The sequence below is a fragment of the Canis lupus genome, chromosome 18, assembly GCF_048164855.1.
Source record: "Canis lupus baileyi chromosome 18, mCanLup2.hap1, whole genome shotgun sequence".
Lineage (NCBI taxonomy): Eukaryota > Metazoa > Chordata > Mammalia > Carnivora > Canidae > Canis > Canis lupus.
The window spans coordinates 22,875,264-22,895,822 of record NC_132855.1 but is presented as its reverse complement, the minus strand read 5'-3'; the positions used below and the strand labels follow the sequence as shown (position 1 = coordinate 22,895,822).

The following is a 20,559-nucleotide window of genomic DNA, read 5'->3' as shown; positions in this document are numbered from 1 at the left end:
CATACAGCATTTATCTTTCTCTGACTTATTTCACATAGGATGATACTCACTAGCTCTATCTCATGCCATTGCAAATGGCAAGATTTCATTCTTTTTATGAGTGAATAATACTCCATAATACATACACACACACACACACACACCACTTCTTTATCCATTCATCAACTGATGGACATTTAGGCTGGTTCCATATCTTGGCTATTGTGAATAATGCTGCTGTAATAATATAGAGGTGCTTGTATCTTTGAATTAGTGTTTTTGTACTTTGGGTAAATACAGTTCAATTGCTGTATCATAGGGTAGTTCTATTTTAACTTTTTGAGGAACCTCCATACTGTTTTCCACAGTGGCTGCACCAATTTTCATTCCCACCAGCAGTGCAAGAGGATGCCTTTTTTTTCCATATCCTCATCAACTTGTTTCTTGTGTTTTTGATTTTAGCTGTTTTGACAAGTGTGAGGTACTATCCCATTGTAATTTTGATTTGCATTTCCCTGATAAGTGATGTTGAGAATCTTATCATGTTTCTGTTGGCCATCTGTATGTTTTCTTTGGAGAAATGTCTGTTCATTTTTTCAATTGGATTATTTGATTTTGGGGTGCAGAGTTTTATAAATTAAGTATTTTTGGATACTAACTCTTTATTGATATGCCATATGCAGATACCTTCTCCCATTCTGTAGGTTGCCTTTTAGTTGTGTTGATGGTTTCCTTTGCTGTATAGAAGCTTTTCATTTTGATAGAGCCCCAATAGTTTAGTTTTGCTTTTGTTTCCTTTACCTTTGGGGACCTACCTAGAAAAAAAGTTGTTATGGCCAATGTCATGTGCTCTTTTCTAGGATTTATAAGGTTTCAGGATTCACATTTAGGTCTTTTATACATTTTGAATTTATTTTTGTGTATGGTGTAAGAAAGTAGTCCAGTTTTCCCAACACCATTTGTTGAAGAGACTGTCTTTTTTCCCTTAGATATTCTTCCCTGCTTTGTCAAAGATTAATTAAGCATATAATTGTGGATTTCTTTCTGGGTTTTTTGTTCTGTTCTTTTTATCTATGATTCTGTTTTTGTGCCAGTACCATACCATTTTGATTACCACACCTTTGTAATATTACTTGAAATCTAGAATTGTGATGTGTCCAGCTTTACTTTTCTTTTTCAAGGTTACTTTGGCTATTCAGGCTCTTTTGTGTGTGTGTGTGTGTGTGTGTGTGTGTGTTTGTTCATGATAGAGAGAGAGAGGCAGAGACACAGACAGAGGGAGAAGCAGGCTCCATGCCAGGAGCCCGACGCGGGACTCGATCCCAGGACTCCAGTATCGCGCCCTGGGCCAAAGGCAGGCGCCAAACTGCTGAGCCACCCAGGGATCCCCATCTTTTGTGGTTCTATGTAAATTTTAAGATTGATTGTTTTAGCTCTGTGAAAAATGCTGGTGGTATTTTAATCGGGATTGCACTAAATGTGTAGATTGCTTTGTATAGTATAGGAACTATCAATATTTTAACAATGTTTTTTGTTCTTCCAATCCATAAGTATGGAATATCCTTCCATTTCTTTATATCATCCTTAATTTCTTTCATCATTGTTTGATTTTTAGAATATAGGTCATTCACTTCATTGGTTAGGTTTATTCCTAGGTATCTTACTAATTTTGGTGCAATTGTAAATGGGGTTGTTTTCTTAATTTCTCTTTCTGCTGCTTCATTATTGGTGTGTAGAAATGCAACATATTTCTGTAGATTGATTTTGTACCCTGTGACTTTACTGAATTCATTGATCATTCTAGCAGTTTCTTGATGGAGTCTTTGGATTTTCCTTATATAGTATCATGTCATCTGCAAAAAGTGAACAGTTAGTTGACTTCTTCCTTGCTGATTTAATGGCTTTTATATCTTTTTGTTGTGGCTAGGTTTTCTAATACAATGTCGAATAAAGGTGGTGAGAGTGAACATCCTTGTTTTGTTACTGAGCTTAGGGGAAAGGCTCTCTGTTCCCATTGAGGATGATGTTTGCTGTGAGTTTTTCATATGTGGCCTTTATATGTTGAAGTATGTTCCTTCCAAACCTACTTTGTTGAGGATTTTTATCCTGAATCGTTGTTGTACTTTGTCAAATGCTTTTTCAGTGTTCTTTGAAATGATCATATCCTTTCTCTTATCCTTTCTCTTGTTAATGCAGTGTATCGTGTTGACTGATTTGTGAATATTGAATCATTCTTGCAACCCAGGAATAAATCCCACTTGGTCATGGTGAATGATTTTTTTTTTTTTAAATGTGTTGTTGGATTTGGTTTGGTAGTATTTTGTTGAGGATGTCCCAGCAGGTTTTGTACCATTGTATTTTCGTTTCCAGTTGTTTCCATGCATTTTTAAATTTCTTCTTTGATTTCCTAGTTGATCTATTCATTGCTTAGTATCATGTTATTTAACCTAGTCTTTCCAGGTTTTTCCTTCCTGGTTGACTTCTAGTTTCAAAATGGTGTGGTCAGAAACCATGCATGGTGCATTTTTGAATTTGTTGAGGCTTGTTTTGTGATCTCATAAGTGACCAGTTCTGGAGAATGGTCCATGTGTGCTAGAATAGAATGTGTATTCTGCTATTTTAGGATGGAATTTCCTGAATATATCTGTTAAATCAATCTGCTACATTGTGTCACTCAAAGCCATTTTTTTTCTGTTGATTTTCTACTTAGGTGATCTTTCCATTGATGTAAGTGGGGAGTTAAAGTCCCCTACTATTATTGTATTATTATCAATTACTTCCTTTATGTTTGTTTTTAATTGTTTTATGTATTTGGGTACTCCCATGTTGAGTGTGTAAATATTTACAGTTGGTATATCTTCTTGTTGGATTGTTCCCTTTATATAGTGTCCTTCTTTGTCTCTTGTTACAGTCTTTGTTTTGAAGCCTATTTTGTCCAACATGAGGATTGCTACTCCAACTTTCTTTTGGCATCCGTCTACATGATAAATTTCTCCATCCCCTCAGTTTCAATTGGCAGGTGTCTTAATGTCTAAAGTGATTCTCTTGTAGGCAGCATATAGATGGGTCTTATTTTTTATCCATTCTGTCACCATATATCTTTTTGATTGGAGTGTTTAGATCTTTTACATTTAAGTAATTATTGATAGATACATATTTATTGCCATTTGTACTTGTTTTATGGTTGTTTCTGAACATTTTCTCTGATACTTTCTTTTTCTCTTTTGTGGTTTGCTAGTTTTCTTAAGTGATATATTTGGATTTCTTTCTTTTTATTATTTGCATATTCATTAGTGGTTTTTAACTTGTGGTTATCATTAGGTTTATATATAACATCTGCATATAGCAGTTTATATTAAATTTATGATTTTTATGTTTGAATCCATTCTTTACTCTTCTCCTATGTATGTTTTACATATATGGTGTCATAATTTGCATCTTTTTATTTTGTGAGTTCCTTGACTGCTTTTTCACAGAAATATTCATTTTTACTGCTTTTGTGTTTTCTACCTTCATACTATCATTTTTGGTCTGTCTTTGCTATTCAGAGTTCCTTTTAATATTTCTTGCCGGGTTGGTTTAGTGGTCATGAACTCCTTTAGTTTTTGTTGCTGGATAGAGTATTCTTGGCTACAGATTTTTCCCATTCAGCACTTTGAATATATCATGCCACTCCTTTCTGGCTTGGAAAGTTTCTGCTGAAAAATTCACTGATAGCCTTGTGGGATTTCCTTTGTATGTAACTATTTTCTTTTATCCTATTGCTCTTACTATTTTTATTTTACCATTTTATTTTTCCATTTTAATTACAATATGTCTTCATGTTGATCTGCTTTTGTCAATTTTGTTGGGGGTTCTCTGTGCCTCCTAGATCTGGATATCTGTTTCCTTACCCAGATTAGAGACGTTTTCAGCTATTATTTCTCCTGATTTTCTACTCCCCTTTCTCTCTTTCCTTCTTCTAGGACTTCTATGATATGAATATTATTATATTTTTTAGAGTCATTAAGTTACCGAAGTTTGTTCTCATTTTGCATAATTTTTTTTTCTGTTTTGTTCAGTGTAATTACTTTCCATTACTCTGTCTTCTAGGTCATTAATTCATTCCTGTGTTTCTTCCAGCCTGCTGTTCATTTCATCAAGCATGTTTCTCACTTTGTTTATTAAGCCATTTCTGCTGTTATTCCTTATCTCTGTTAATGGTCTCACTGATGTCTTCCACTCTCTTCTCAAGCCCATTGAGTATCCTTATGATCATTGCTTAAAATTCTCTATCAAACACATTACTTAAATTTGTTTCACTTAAATCTCCTGCCATGACTTTGTCTTATTCATATGTTTGGTACAAATTCCTCCGTCTTCTCATTTTATCTTAGTCTCTGTGAATGTTTCTTTGTGTTAGAAAAGTTAGCTACATCTCTGTTGCCCAGCACCTGTTCCCCAGCACCTGGTGCTTCCAGGAGTGTCTCCAATGTGTGCTGGCTGCTTTATCCTACAGGCCAGTCATTTGCAGAGGCTCTCTGCCTGTTGTGGGCAGTGTTTGATCTCTGGTCTGTGTGTGGCACATTTTAACTTGGTATGTTCTGGTCCGCTTGCGAAATGAGACCTTTGCCACCACCACCAGAACTGAGACCTTGCAAACTCCTGGGTCAGGAGATGAAGTGTTGGCAGGGATTTGTGCTAGTCTTCTGTAGGAGGTGAGCCACTATGTTGGGACTGAGACAAGCATGACTAGAAAGGGTGGTTCTTCCAAAGCGTTGGGGAATGGAGTTTGGAATAAGCAAGTTACGTAGCCAGTGTCAGCACAGGCTTGGTTCCCACAGATTGCTCTGTGTGCGGAGCGGCAGAGAAGGGAAATGGTGCATATCAGTTCCTATGTTTCAACAGGGATCTCCCCATGAATGTTGCCTCCTTTCTAAGACATGCTTCAAAATGAGCAGCTAACCTCCCCACTGTGTGCCCTGGGGACTCTTCAGATCATTGTTTCCATGTTGTGTGTCTGCAGGCTATTTGCCCTTGCCTTCTCTCCAAGAGCAGCCCCAATGCCCTCTGAGTTCTCCTGAACCAAGCATGTGGACCTTTAAAATTCCAGGCTTTAAGTCTCACTGGTTGCAGGAACTCAAGAAATTTAGGCCTTCTCACATTCCAAGCCAACTAATATGGGTATTCATTTTCCCAATGCCCTCCCTTGTATGCTAATCTGTCTTTCCCTTCTTCTGTGATCATCGCTCCCTCCCTACCATAGTGGCCACAATCCCTTTCTCTCCCAAGTTATGTCTCTGCACTTCCTTCTTCGATGTGCTTTCCACCTTTGGTTGTGGAGTTTGTTCTGCCAGCCTTCAGGTAGATTTCTGGTGTATTTAGGATGATTTGACAGTTATGTAGTTGTATTTGTGGGACAAGGCAAGCATAACATCCTCCTACTCTACTGCCATCCTCCTTCAATATGAAGAACAGAATATTTTAGTCATGAATTTTAGTATGTATATTTGACACCAAAAAGTAAATAGGCTTATAGTGAACTTTGGTTGAGATAAAGGTAGAGACCTTGTCTTCAGAGAAAAAAAAAAATCATAAAAGAAATATTTGAAATTAGACATTTCACATCACTGGTACCTCTCAGACCTCCTGTATTTCTCAACTAGCACATTGCCATTTGGACCTGAATAGATTGGAAAAGTAAAACCTAAGATTTGTGTGTGTGTGTGTGTGTGTGTGTGTGTGTGTGTGTGTGTGTGTTGTGATAATTAGGAAGATTTTTATCCCTGTAGTTTAAACCAGAATTTTTTACCAGTTTACCAAGGCTTTTAAAATTTTTATATTAACATGTTACATGTTAACACTTTGACTCAAATTCCTTTGTAGATTCTGTACCTGGTGAACTGGACTGAACAGTGAAATGCAAGGATCTTTAGTCCTGTCAGGCTTAAATTTATTCCCATCCCATGCCTTCTCAAACTCTTTTATTTAGCCTTTGGAACTGGGAGAAAAGATTTAAATGGGTTAGAAGTCATCCAAGCCTGAGGCAGTTCTTAAGCCTATCTATCATAAAAAAGAAAAGAGACTACAATATGAAGGCTTCCAAAGTGAGCCAAAACATCTAAATTGGGTCATTTTCTAAAGCAAATGAGGAAATGATTACTAATTATATTGGAACGATAGGCATAAACAATGACTGTCCTGGGCAAACTATTGCCTCATTACAAAAAATAAAACTAGAGAAGGATGTTAATTAACACCATTTCTATTTAATATTTTATTGGAAGTTTCATAAGCACAAATAGACAAATTATAGAAGCAAAGTTTGGAAAGGAGAAATCAAAAATTACTATTTTCAAATAATATATATTTTTTTGCATAGAATGCCCCTAAGACATAAAGTATGCCTCTAATATAAAGTATTAGAAATAAGAGTTGAGCAAGATATTTACAAATAAGATTAATATACAAAAATCAGTTTCATTTTTGTATGTCATCAACAAACATCAAGATAGGTAACTAAGACAAACATCATTTACAATAAAGTCAGGGAATGTTACATTGATGTGTAGGAATAAATCTAACAAAAATATTCAAGGCCTCTACACACACATATTACAATGAAGATCTAAATAGCAGATATATCATTTTCATGGATAAGAAGACAATGTTGTGAAGGTGTGCATTTTCCTCAAATTGACTTTTAGATTCAATGAAATTCCAATAAAGTTTTTCATAGTATATGATGAGTAGTAAAGACACTTTTGAGGTAGAAAAGCGGGACTGGGGCATTACTAATCTGTAGGAGAGTTAAGATACCATCATGGTAATGGCATAGCAGCAAATAGAATGACAAATGCAATAGAGAGTTCAGAAAGAGAGCTAACACATGTACTACTTTGATAAGATGATATATCTTTTAGTGAGAAGGGGAGAGACTATTCAGTGAATGAAACTGGTTATTAACAGGGATAGCATATGAAGTTGTGTTCCTGTTTCACTTTACATACACAAATCAAGTAAAAGACACAATCAGTGAACCTATGAAGCAATATTAAAAATCACACTGTGAAATACCATTTTATAACATTCAGTTGGCAAAAAGTGTGAGTGTGACTGTACAATTTCTATCTACATTGCTGGTGGTGTGTAAATTCGTATAACTGCAGGGGTGGGGGGAGTTTAGCATTATCACAATTGAGTGTTCACATATACCAAAACAGTCATTTCCTAGAGCAGTTTGTATATATGTACAACTGGAAACATATTAACAAGCATATAAATCCCAAAAGATTATATGCTATAGTGTGATAACATTTTTTTATGTTTAAAATAACTAAATGCATACTTTAAAAGAATGTATATATTTGGACAATGGTAAAACTGTATGAAAGGAAAGCAAGGAATTCATGAACACAAAATTCAGGTAAAGGTTACTTTAGCTGGGGAAGCCAGGGTGATGGGATGGAATGAAATGAGAGCAGGAAGACCGCTTAAGGTTCTAGCTTCTGTTTTGGGTGCAAGTTTTTGGCTGTTTACCACATTATTAAAAGGAATAAGTAAAAGTAGGCTTTGCATGAACAAATTATTCAAATGTGATATAAATTAAGAACAGGAGTATAATTCTGAACAGTCTAGTATAATAGATTTTTTAAGTTAATTTTTTGACAGAAGCTTAAATTTGTGGCCTGCAAATGGAGATTTACCATATAGGAGTGTGCATTGTCCCTCAAAGCTTTTTTAAGCAAACATATAATCTAGTCTCCCTGCTAATTGAAAATGTGTGTGTGGCTGCATTTAACTGAGTAGGCTGAGTTCATATACTTTGAAAATCTTTCGAAAAATAACATTCATCCTTAATCATCTCTGCTATTGTCATAGTGAACTTTGTAGCAACTAAGATCACTGCATTCACCACCTTGTCACTTGTTCTAATTGCAAATTCAAATGGGCCTGAAAATATGTGTTGAGACTGGGGATATGTAAGGAGCACTTGCACTATGTTAAGATAACATATTCCCAAATTAACAGCCACATTCTAATTTAGCATAAGGGTCATGGTAGAGCTATTTCTACAGCCATTTCATCCATTTAATTTCTTTTCTTCTACTAATTATTGTCATTTGCATAGGTCCAGCATAGTCCTGTGAAATATTTTATTTTTTCAGTACTATTAAAATTTTTATTTTTACTTAAAAAATATCTTTGAGATAAAGTTTATATTTAAAGTGAAACCATCAACATAATCAAGACAGGATATATATATCTAGCACTCCAGAGTTTCTTTGTATCCATTTATAGTACTTCCTCCATGCTCCCTCCCACCTCCCCCTGCATTCCAGGCAAGCACTGCTCTGTTTTCTGTCACTATAGTTTAGTTTACATTTTTCCTTATTTTTATATAAATGGAAGCATACAACATGAATCTTCTTTGCTGTTTTTTGGGTTTAAATCTGTTGTCTTTCACTCAGCATAATTCTTTTGGGATTCATCCATCTTTTTATGTGTATTAGTAGTTGATTCCTTTCTGTTGATGAGTAGTATTCCATTGCTTGGCTATACCACAGTTTATTCATTAATTGGCTGCTGAACATTTTTGTTGTTTCCAATTTGGGGCTGTATAAATAAAGATGCTGTGGACATTACATGTAAGTCTCTTGGGTGAACACCTAGGAATTGAAGGATTGGGTCATGGTGGGTATATATTGAACTTTCAGAGAAGTGTCTAAACTGTTTTCAGAAGTGGTCGTACCAGTATACATTCCCAGCATCATTTTATGAGAGTTTCAATTACTGTACATCTTCACCAACATTTGTTATGGTGAGTCCTTATAAATTTAGACACCTATGTAGTTGTATAGTGGTATCTCAGTATGATTTTTTTTTAAGATTTTATTTATTTATTCATGAGAGACAGAGAGAGGCAGAGGGAGAAACAGAGGGAGAAGCAGGCTCCATGCAGGGAGCCCGACGTGTGGGACTCGATCCCGGGTCTCCAGAATCACCCCCTGGGTGCTCTGATTTAGCAGGTAGCGCTAAACCACTGGGGCTGCCCTCAGTATGATTCTAATTTGCATTTTCCTGATGACTATTTAATATTGAGCATCTTTTCTATGTGTTTTTTTTTTTTATGTTTGTTTTGGTGATTGTCTTCAAATCTTATCCATTTTTTATTGTTTGTTTTTTAATTTAGTTTTCAGAGTTCTTTATTTTGAATATTGGGTATTTTTATCAGAATTATGACTTATAAGGATTTTCTCACAGTGAAAAGGCTTGCCTTTTCATTCTCTTAACAGTGTAATACAAAGAGCAGAAGTTCTTAATTTTGATGAAGTCCAGTTTTTCTATGTTTTTCTTTTACAGATAATGCTTATATTCCGTGTAAAATATTTTTGTATAAACCTAAGGTCATAAAGATTTTTTTTGGTATTTTTTCTAACAGTTGTATAGTCTTATGCTTTACATCTATCTCTAGATGTACACTAAATGGATATGAATTTTTGTATAAGATATGGGTGAATGGGGGTTGCATATAGATATCCAGTTTTCCAGCAGCTCCATTTGTTGAAAAGACTCTTTCCTCAAATTTGGAAGCATTTTGACAAATACCTCTTCAGATTATTTTTCTTTGCCCATTTCTTCTGTCCTTTGGTGACATCACTTCCACATATATTAGGCTCTTTGAAGTTGTTCCATTGCTCAGTGATACTCTTCATTTATTTCAGTCTTTTTACTTCACTTTTTCTTTTTTTTTTTTTTTTAAGATTTTATTTATTTATTCATGAGAGGCACAGACACAGGCAGAGGGAGAAGCAGGCTCCATGCAGGGAGCGAGCCCAACATGGGACTCGATCCCGGGTCTCCAGGATCACACCCTAGGCTGAAGGCGGCGCTAAACCACTGAGCCACCCAGGCTGCCCCCTGTTTTTTTAATCTTTTAATGCTTTATCTTCAAGTTTACTTATCTGTTTCCTTCACTGTGCCATCTCTTAATCATTTGTGGTGTACTTTTTCATCTCATATAGTTTGGTTTTCATCTCCAGAAATCTAAATTGAGTCTTTTTTATATCTGTCGTGTTTCTACATAACATGGCTAGTCCTTCCTCTAGCTTCCTGAACATAAGAATACAATATGTAAAAAACAAAACAAAATATGTAAAGTTAAAATAACTATTTTAATGTTCTTATTGTTTTTATCTACTAATTCAATCATGTTTATCATTTCTGGATCACACTTAATTGATTTTTCTCTGCATTTTATATTTTCCTGCTTATTTGCATACCTGGTTATTTTTGATTGGCTGTTAGACATCATGAATTTTACCTTGTTGAATGCTGGATATTTTTGTACTCAGAAAATTCTTAAACTTTGTTCTAGGATACTTAGGTTAACTGGGAGCAGTTTGATCCTTTCAGATCTTGCTTTTTAAGCTTTGTTAGGTGCAACCAGAGCAGGATTAAGTTTGGGGCATAATCCTTTTGACTACTCAGTGCCTCATGAACTGAGATTTTTCTACTCACTTTGATAAGAAAAGAAATTTTTCTCACCCTGTATGACCTGATGATATTGCTCCTTACCATGCTGGTTCTTTACCTTACTGAATAGTTTCCTCATATCCACACACTGATCAATATTCTGCTGAAGACTGGAGGGGAGTGCTCGGAAGTTCTTGAGTGTGCAACCTTTTCCTCACTGACTACTCTATTTTGTATGCTGCAACCACCTTGATCTCTCTGGTCACCCAGCTCATCTCCTCAACTTGGAGACCACCAGGCTCTACCGAGATTCTTCCTTCCTGAGTTGCAACCTGGGAACTTGTTCTGTGCAGTTAGCAGGGGCAACTGAAAAGTTCATGCTGTTTATTTCCATTTTTTAGAGATCACGGACTTCATTGTCTGATGTCTTAAAAAAATGTTTAGTAAAGTTTTGTCCAATATTTTAATTGTTTCAGGTTGGAGGGTCCTTTATTAGTTCATCTTAGTGAGAAGCAGGAGTCATTTTATCTTATTTTTAAGATACCATAAAATTTTTAAATTTAATTTTTAAACAGGTGAATCATTCCCATGGTTGAAAATTCAAGAAATATAAATAGGTATTCAATTGAAATCTCTCTCCTAATCCACTAAAACCTAGTCCTCATTCCTCATAAGAAATCATGCTATTAGTTTATCTTTCTAAAGTTTCTTTATTCATATGCAAGTAAGCAAAAATTATATATTAATCCATTTCCACCTCCTTTTCAATGAAAAGGTTACATAGTATATACACTTTTTTTTTTTTCCACTTAACCCTGTATCTTTAGGATCTTTCCTTATTGGTACATAGACTGCCTCTTGACACATCACTGCCTCCCCATCCTTTTTAATGACTGCATAGTATTATATCACATAGATTTATCATCATTTATTTAACCAATTCCGTATTATTGAACAATTAGGTTGCATCCAATCCTTTTCTACCAGGAATACTTTAGTAGTTAATACTCTTGTACGTAAGTCATTTTGCATATGTCTGAGTAACATTGCTATTTAATACACTACCGGAGGTGGATTACTAGGTGAGATTTTTGCATTTGTAATTTTGATAGCTATTGTCAAATTGTTCTCCCAGGGGAACTGAACCAGATCCTCCACTAACCTATTAGAAAAAAGCCTATTGGCCCATAGTCCTATCTATAGAATGTTTTCAGATATTTGGATTTCTGCTAATCTGATGGGAAGAAGATATTATCATCATATAGTTTTAATTTATATTTCTATTCTGAGTCATGTTGAATACCTTTTGTGTTTAAAAGTCATTTGTGGTGATCTCTGGGTGGCTCAGTGGTTTAACACCTGCCTTCGGCCCGGGGCATGATCTTGGAGTCCCGGGATCGAGTCCCACATCGGGCTCCCTACATGGAGCCTGCTCCTCCCTCTACCTATGTCTCTGCCTCTCTCTCTCTCTCTCTACCCCTGTGTCTCTCATGAATAAATAAATAAAATCTTAAAAAATAAAAAATTTAAAAATTTTTTTAAATTTTTATTTATGATAGTCACAGAGAGAGAGAGAGAGAGGCAGAGACACGGGCAGAGGGAGAAGCAGGCTCCATGCACCGGGAGCCCGACGTGGGATTCGATCCCAGATCTCCAGGATCGTGCCCTGGGCCAAAGGCAGGCGCCAAACCGCTGCGCCACCCAGGGATCCCCCAAAAATAAAAAATTTTTAAAAAGCCATTTGTACTTCCCATTCTCTGTTCAATCTACTTTAGATTATTGGTTGGTCAGTTTTTTCTTTAGTGATAAGAATATAAGATTGAAAAATTTTAGTAAATTATGTTTAGTAACTTCTTAATAATGAATGAACCGTTAACATCCATAGTCTATTAGTAAAACACTTTACAATATACTTGATAGAATATAATTATACTAAATCTGGTCAAATCTCTAATGATTTTAAGGTCATTATAAAATCTTGAGAGCAAAGGTTGTGTTAATTTATTTTCCAGACAGATTTTATTTTATTTTATTTTATTTTATTTTATTTTATTTTATTTTATTTTATTTTATTTTATTTTATTTTATTTTATTTTATTTTATTTTATTTTATATTTTTTTATTTTATTTTATACTTTATTTTATATTTTATTTTATTTATTTTATTTTTTTCCAGACAGATTTTTAAAAGTCAAAGTAAAACCAGGCTAATCTGAGTTTTCAAGTATGAGAATAATGTTCTAAAATTAGTTTAATAAATGAAATAATAAGAACTGTTCCTCTAGAAATCCTTTATATTTGAGAGGTGTATTCCACAAATAATGACATTTCCAGAATAATTTAATGGGAGTAAGGGAATAAATATTTGAAATTTAGACTATCTCAGAAAATCAGAACTTATGGTTACAAGATGTATGTTGTCCCACAGATAAGAATGATAAACACATTCCTAGTTAGATGACAGGATGCTCTTACTATTCATTTGATGCAGCTTTCTTGAGTAGTAAGGAGTTTCAAGTATTTTTACAATTTTGCATACCCATCCTTTTTCTCTGCCTCATCTCAAACACCTCTACCTTTTTGCTTCTATTATTTATAATTTTCAGGTGTTATACCCTATGGACAATTAATGAGGGGAGTAGTTACTTTACCAAATGAGTGAAGTAACAAAATGGGCCAGTAGTTTGTTTATATTTTGTTAATTTATTGTCAGTTTAAAAGTCTGGCTTTATTTATGCAATGAAAAATATATTTTTAGAGTTGCATCAATATGGAGAGGCATCCAGCACACGTCCGTCAGGTATGATGTCATTCCAGGACATTCTCTGGTATTCCGTTTTTCTGTCTTATCAGCCAACTAAATTTACCTTGATTAAATAAACTTAATAATTTGGGTTTTTTTTTTTTTCCATTGCCAAAACATTGAGCTGCATGCTATTGTCCAGTTAGCCAGTTGTCACATTTTAGCAACCTTAATATTGCTTGTATGCTTGCTTTTTAGATATATCTAAAATTGTATATCAAAAAATTTATTAGCTTACTGATTTTTTAAATAATTAGTCTTTCCAGAGTTACTGAAAATGTTCTGAATGCTTTCTACCACAATCATCTAATTGTAAATAACTAAAATTCTGTCACATATTTCCAAACTTAGTTACTTTAAAATTGTCTTAATATGCATCCATCACATTACATTGTACCACACTAATAATATAATGTATCTGCTTGTGTTACTTGAATATATTGTTTGGTTACATTTACAGAAATATAATAACAATGTTATTTTGACTAATTTTGTGCTCTTCTGCTTGTTAAAGTTTACCTGCTGATTAATGCCAAGTTAATTCTTCAGTAGATAAAATTTGAATTCTTATAAATATGCATGAAAAAAGCTTTAAGGAAGTAATCTGAACTTGCCATCAAATACTGAAAATGCGTAACTTATTAGAATTTAAAGTGAATTAGCAAAATATTCCAGTTATTGGAGCTAATAGTGGTAACTGGCATACTTTTATTATTAAAATGTATTTAAAAGAAATTTGTATAGTTTAGTGAATTTAAATTGAGAATTAGTTCCAAGGCCTTTTCAGTGTTTTTCTTACAATTAATTTAATGCTAATTATTTAAGTCAGAGCAGGATGATTTCAAAAAAGTATTTACCACACTAGCTTTGGCCACTGTGAATCTGTGTGATCATAAAAAAATATATTACTAGTGATGAAATTTGAGTTTTTAATTTTTTTTAAGTTACTAAATATATTTCAGGTCTGACCTCAACATGAACTTTCATTGTTAAATTTTGGTCTTAGGGCTCTTTCAAAAAGTAAAAAAAAAAAAAAAAAGTCCTATTATATCTGAAATATATGCCTTAAATCAGCTGCATATATTGTTTCTGGGGGTTAATCAGAAAGTGGCATTTAATTGCATAGATATTACACAACGTTAGTTGGAAAATCGTGAAAAGATTTGGAGAAAGTGTCAGAATGATAGAGTGAAATGATTGTTGATTTAAGATTAGACATTAAAAAGGAAACAAAATTTTAGTTGTACTAATATTTATATCTTCTTTTCTAATGTCAAATTATTAATGTCTAATCATTGATTTTTATTTGAGTAGAATAAGTTCCTTACTAAGTAAATTGTCAATTACAATTAAATAATAGTGATTTGAAAAAGATTTCAAAAATCTAGTGACAAATGATACATCTCTACTACTTTAAATTGTGCTGTGTGTTTTAGGTGTTTGTGAAATGTCATTTTGATTATAATCCATACAATGATAACCTGATACCCTGTAAAGAAGCAGGATTGAAGTTTTCAAAAGGAGAAATTCTTCAAATTGTAAACAGAGAAGATCCAAACTGGTGGCAGGTTAGTATGCTTCTCATAATTTCCTCAGCTGCTTTTTTATTTTCAATCTTAGATCTGGCCAATATCTGAATACTCAGAAAGAAGGTATTAGCATTTGTTTAAATCATTTTTCCTGCATGAACAGCTCCTGCTTCATGGCTGCTAATTTTGTGGACAGAAGAGCAAATTGAGAGGGAATTTGTGAGTAGCTGTTAATGCAGAATTAACTAGCCTGTGGAGGTATTCTGTTGGATTAGGGATTAGAACAGTTGGTTCTTCACATTAGTGATTGTGGTCAAATATGGCATTGGGCAAGAACAATGCACTTGGGGTCATCCCTTCTCAGTGTTTGTTGTTGTTTGTTTAATCTAGAAGTCTTTTATTATGTGTATAGTAGTGTCTCTATACTGTCTCCCTCTATATACATTCATGGCAAATAAAAAATACTTTATTAGGCTCTTAAGTCTGTTTCCCCACCTCTTCTCAGTTACTGAGAAATGAAGGTTTGCTTTATGATTAGTGTTAGTTGGTCTTGGATTGAAATCTGTGTATATGGAAAGGAATATATGTTATCACTGTATTTTCCTCCACTTCATTTTCTAAAGATCTCTGCAATCATGTTCTGTTTACTTTGCCCTTAGTACAGCTTTCAGGAATCTCTAACAGCAGAATTAAATCTGTTTTTGTAATTGTTTACACTGGCTAATACCCACAGTATTCAGAGCTAGAGAAACTGACAAATCAAAGTCTAAAATCCCTTAAACTGTCAGAACAAGTGAGATTCTCATTTAAAAGCAAGGTGTAAGAAGAAAGGACCCAGAACCTAGCCCTAACTCTAAATTAAATGGAAGTATTAGTAACTCACGTTAGCTCTGTAAAGTTATATTGACTTCTAAGGAGGAATGAATGACAAGAATGAGAACAATCCCACTAATGTGTCCTTAAATTTAAATTAAGATATTATTATGTACAAGTGCATTTTGCAGTGAGAGAACAAAAAATAGGTAAATTAAACAGAATCCATGATCTCTAGAGGTTTCCACTGAATTTCTTAGAACTCTCCTCAAAAAACTTTTTCTGTGGCTGTTTCCTTTATTCAACTTTTCCAGGAGATTTTTCTCTTTTACTCCTTTCTGTGAATGTTATCTCTTAGTTCTGTTTTTCATCCTATCACCATTATTTCAGTCTTTTCCTGCATTTAGTGATCTGTTACTTTAATTCTGTTTTTTAGGATTCTAATGGCTAAAAATGATACCAGATTTTTCAATGCAAGTTGTAAAGATAAAAGACCCTAACTTTGTGGAATATAAGCCATTAGTAGCCAGTTCTTTAGCCACTATTTTAAAACAGCACATTTTTGGATTTCAAAATTCATTTTCTTGACAGTAGATGTAATTTTACCTATTTTAAACTTAGGATATTCAGATTCTGTCTCTCTAGTAGGCCTAAGGTTGATAGTAAATACCTTACTAATGGTGCTAATGAAACATCCTTTTAATACACAGTGCTAATGAAACATCCTTTTAACACATAAAAATTATTATTCCTTTTCATTTGCTGACTAATTTAGCATTATAAATAAAAAGTTGTAGTAATGTAAAGATCCTTCCTTTAAACTTTTGCATTTTGGTCCCAGAATTTCGACACCAAATGGCAGATTGAGCAGGTGCCAGTTGATTCCTTAGCACTAAAATGTTTAAGTATCGTTAACTGACAATGCCATGGATTTAAATCTCAGGGTCAGTTTTGAAGAGCAAATGCAGTATATTTTTGCTATTACTTGTCCTACTTATTAGAATATGGTCTCAAGGTTCGGTCACTGAGATATACAATTCATTAATTTGATTCTAGGCTAGCCATGTAAAAGAGGGAGGAAGCGCTGGTCTCATTCCAAGCCAGTTCCTGGAAGAGAAGAGAAAGGCATTTGTTAGAAGAGACTGGGACAATTCAGGTGATGAGCTCAAAACAATGTGTAACAAGTAGTCCTTTGTGATCACCTTTCTTTTCCTCTTTTCATCTGAATCAGCAAATAAATTTATTTAAAATGTATCTAATCCATCCCATCTACTTTGTTGTATCTCTCTCAAAAGTAAACTTTTTGATCCCTCTCTGCCACCTGCTGGTATAGTTATCAAAATTAGTGGCTCAACTCACTTCTGCCCCCTTCTGCTCTGTAGGACACAACACTAGAAAGGTAATTCTCCCACCCCTATAGAATACCACAGGGCAGTTTTATTATATTCTGACATACTGTTTTAAGTTATATTTGTCTTGTCACCCTTCAGGACCTTTTTGTGGAACCATAAGTAGCAAAAAAAAGAAAAAGATGATGTATCTCACAACCAGAAATGCAGGTATGTTTTAAATACCTTTTCGAAAAGTCTAAGTGAGATAGCTTTAATCATTGATTAATGTGGCATAAACTCTGAATATATAATTTTAAATGAAAGTAATTCAGATTAATACCCAACTGTAAGGGGATGTCACTTGAAAACACAGTACAATATAATATGAAGACATTATTTAAATCTTGATACTGTATATACTTGTACTGTCACCAGAGTGGTTTGTGGGTTTTTTGTTTTGTTTTGGTTTTTTTTTTAGGTATAGTTTACAATAAAATGAATTGGTTACGATTTATGCTTGTATTAATGAAGGAACAGTATTATTAATACTATTTATTTCATAGAACCTTGATGGTAATTTATATATCATTTCTAAAGAAATGCCTTGATGAAGATACTAAAAGAGATGATTAAGAGCAGCTATATCTTGCCTTAACATTGTCCATGATAGTTTTGGGAAAATAACACTGGACCAAACAAATCTTAATCTGATCTAGTAGGATTCTCTCTTAAATCTTTTAGACTAAAAAAAAGGTAAATATGACAACTACCATAGTTATTCTTTTCAGTTCTAGAGGCTGACAGGCACGAAATGCAGCTCTTTGAATGAGAAAGCCTTCTGAAAGGAATTGACAATTTTAATATACTTTATAGACTTCAGAGCTGCCTCTACACTTGTAATAAAACTAAATAGCACACTATAATGGAAATAATAATAATAAAATAAGGGGAAAATAGACTTTCCCTTAATGTTGTTGTAATCTTCTGTGGAGAAATTATGCAAAGAAAGAGTTACTATTAAGATAATCACCTAAGGAGGAAGTGTTATTACTGCAGATTGAGAGTTATAACTAATAACAGGTAATATACTATTTCAAACCCACTTTGGCCTTATTATTCATTATATATGAAGGAGATATATCCTTACAGCTTTCTTGCAAAATAGAAAACTTGCTCACTAAGATTTAATTTTGGAATGTGTTTTGACAAAATAGTTTGGCTCCAACATTTTATATATAAATTCAGAATCTTAAAATTTAGTTGTCAGCATGTTCGAATGCATTTATTTAATCAAACTGGTATTTGCTGGACTCAGCATGCAGTATTCATTCATTTATATTATTGGATGGGCATACTCATTCTATGGGACTTACTGAAGCAGCCACACTAGGTGTACTGCCATCTTTTATATCTGATATACACTAGTTGGCTGAACAAATTACATAAGCTAATTTGTAATTTGATTATATATATATTAAAGGAATTATTTCTAGTGATGAATTGATAAGGTTTAAGTGGATAGAATATGTGATGAAGGTAAAGCACAGGTATTTTCTAGCTTAGACAAATTTTTGAGAGCAAATAGATGGAAGCAGATGTTTAAATCAAGATATAAAATAGTTTATTGTACTTTACCAATATAAAAATGATTTTTAAAACTATTTTAAAAATGAATTTATGAAAACAAATCTCTAGTGAGTATAATTCAAGTGATATTTACCTATCCAACAACTAAGCCCTTATTGAACAGAATTGCAGAAGTTTTTCATCCATCTGAAAGATAACTGAATATGATGATTTTCCATTTACTTTTATATTTAGAATTTGATCGTCATGAAATCCAGATATATGAGGAGGTAGCCAAAATGCCTCCCTTCCAGAGAAAGACATTAGTATTGATAGGCGCTCAAGGTGTGGGACGAAGAAGCTTGAAAAACAGGTTCATAGTGTTGAATCCCACTAGATTTGGAACTACAGTGCCATGTAAGTTTTCTTTGCTGTTTAATTGAAATCAAAGAGTAGGGTGGGACAGATTATTATTTTTATTCCCGAAGGTTTTTTGTTTTTGTTTTTGTTTTTTTTTATTCATAGAAACACAGGCAGAGACACAGGCAGAGGGAGAAGTGGGCTCCATGCAGTGAGCCTGATGTGGGACTTGATCCCGGGTCTCCAGGATCATGCTCCAGGCCACAGGCGGCGCTAAACCGCTGCGCCACTGGGGCTGCCCTCCCGAAGAATTTTTGAATATGCCAGTGGAAATAAACAAGTAGATGATCCTAAAAAACTCAGTGACTCTACAGCTTTCTTGAAATAGTTAATAGTTAAGTCCTGTCAGCTTGTCGCCCAGTGAGAGTAGCTTCTCCAAACTTTTTAATCCAGAAATGGTAGTTAAATGCAAGTATTAGGAGTTTTAGCAGAATCATTATTAACTTTGTATTTTGTACAACTGATGTTTATGTGAAAATTTATATTTTTTAACCCATTTTAGCAAAAAGAAAAGAGGGAAACCTGCTGAATCCTCAGACTGCCCCCCCCCCCAATGTGGCCATCCCTTTGTGAATTTTGTGCATTCTCCCTTGTAGCTCTGTCCTACAAGATCATAAACCTGATTTTTGATAGCACATCAACAGTGATTCATCTTCCTGAAGCATTAATTAAGGTCACAAAGGTTGACATAAAACAAAAATAATAGAGATGGGAAGCCTAACTATTAAGTGAACTAAACATTCATTTTATGATCTTTACATTCTTTCCATATTTGCATATTTATGTGGAAAATTAAGCAATAATGTCAGAAGTATATACCTGATAAGAATAGATCACATCAAGAAGTTAGATGATGTCATAGACTTGTTATGAAGCCTAAAGCACATTTGTCTTTATTTTGTAAACGTATGGGCCTTTGCATATGGGAATCTACATGCTCTCTCCCCTGAACAATGCAGGAGACAAGCCAGCGTTGCCCTTATAACTCCCCTTTCTGTGTTTCTATTGCTGACTGAGCCCCTTTTTAATTAATATACCTATATCTTCAGGTATATTAATGCCATTAAGCCATTCTGAGTTAATTCTTAGCCTAATGTCACTCCATCTCTTTTAGGTGAATTTTAATGTTTCTCTGCTTTCATCTGGTATTTCAAGGTTTTATTTTCAGTGAGTAATCTTATTGCTAAAATTCTTAGGGTTTGGTTGGAGGAGTAATAACCATGTGTTATTTGTAATCTCTTCATGGTAAGGCCTTGGATTCCATTGTAGGCACTGCAAGTCACTAAATTCAGACAAATACTGGTTAAATAGTTAAGTAAAAACCTCTCTATGACCTAAGTATTTTAAGTATTTTAAAGTATTTTGTTTCTCATTTTATCAACTTAATACATGTACAGTATTTTAATCAAGTAGTTCTTAAAGTTATGTAAATAGAAAAATTAACTGCCTGTATTGCTTTGGCCTACTTACCAGAAAGAGTTGTTTTTCATGTTTGTTGCTATTTATTTGGTAGTCTTTCATATTTCTTAATAATGTCCTCATTCTGCAATTTCTTGCTTTATCCAATATAAGCTTTATCTTTTGACTTCCTGACTCACTTCCCAATATAAAAATAAGTCTGGTTTCAGTTCATTGAATTTTACTTTCTTAAACAGCTTCTCCC

General features: G+C 33.9%; 1 protein-coding gene across 9 annotated transcripts in view; it reads left to right on the top strand.

Annotated features, from left to right (window-relative positions):
• Positions 1 to 20,559, top strand: part of PALS2 (protein associated with LIN7 2, MAGUK p55 family member) — a 114,683-nt gene that overhangs the window by 68,893 nt on the left and 25,231 nt on the right. For 6 of the 9 annotated variants that reach the window (XM_072783738.1, XM_072783739.1, XM_072783742.1 and 3 more), the window contains exons 6-10: positions 13,193 to 13,234; positions 14,674 to 14,805; positions 16,636 to 16,735; positions 17,070 to 17,138; positions 18,732 to 18,893. In XM_072783738.1, coding sequence (XP_072639839.1) covers positions 13,193 to 13,234; positions 14,674 to 14,805; positions 16,636 to 16,735; positions 17,070 to 17,138; positions 18,732 to 18,893 — 505 coding nt within the window. The remainder of the gene's footprint in view (positions 1 to 13,192; positions 13,235 to 14,673; positions 14,806 to 16,635; positions 16,736 to 17,069; positions 17,139 to 18,731; positions 18,894 to 20,559) is intronic. The other 3 variants (XM_072783744.1, XM_072783745.1, XM_072783743.1) reach the window with 1 other exon arrangement.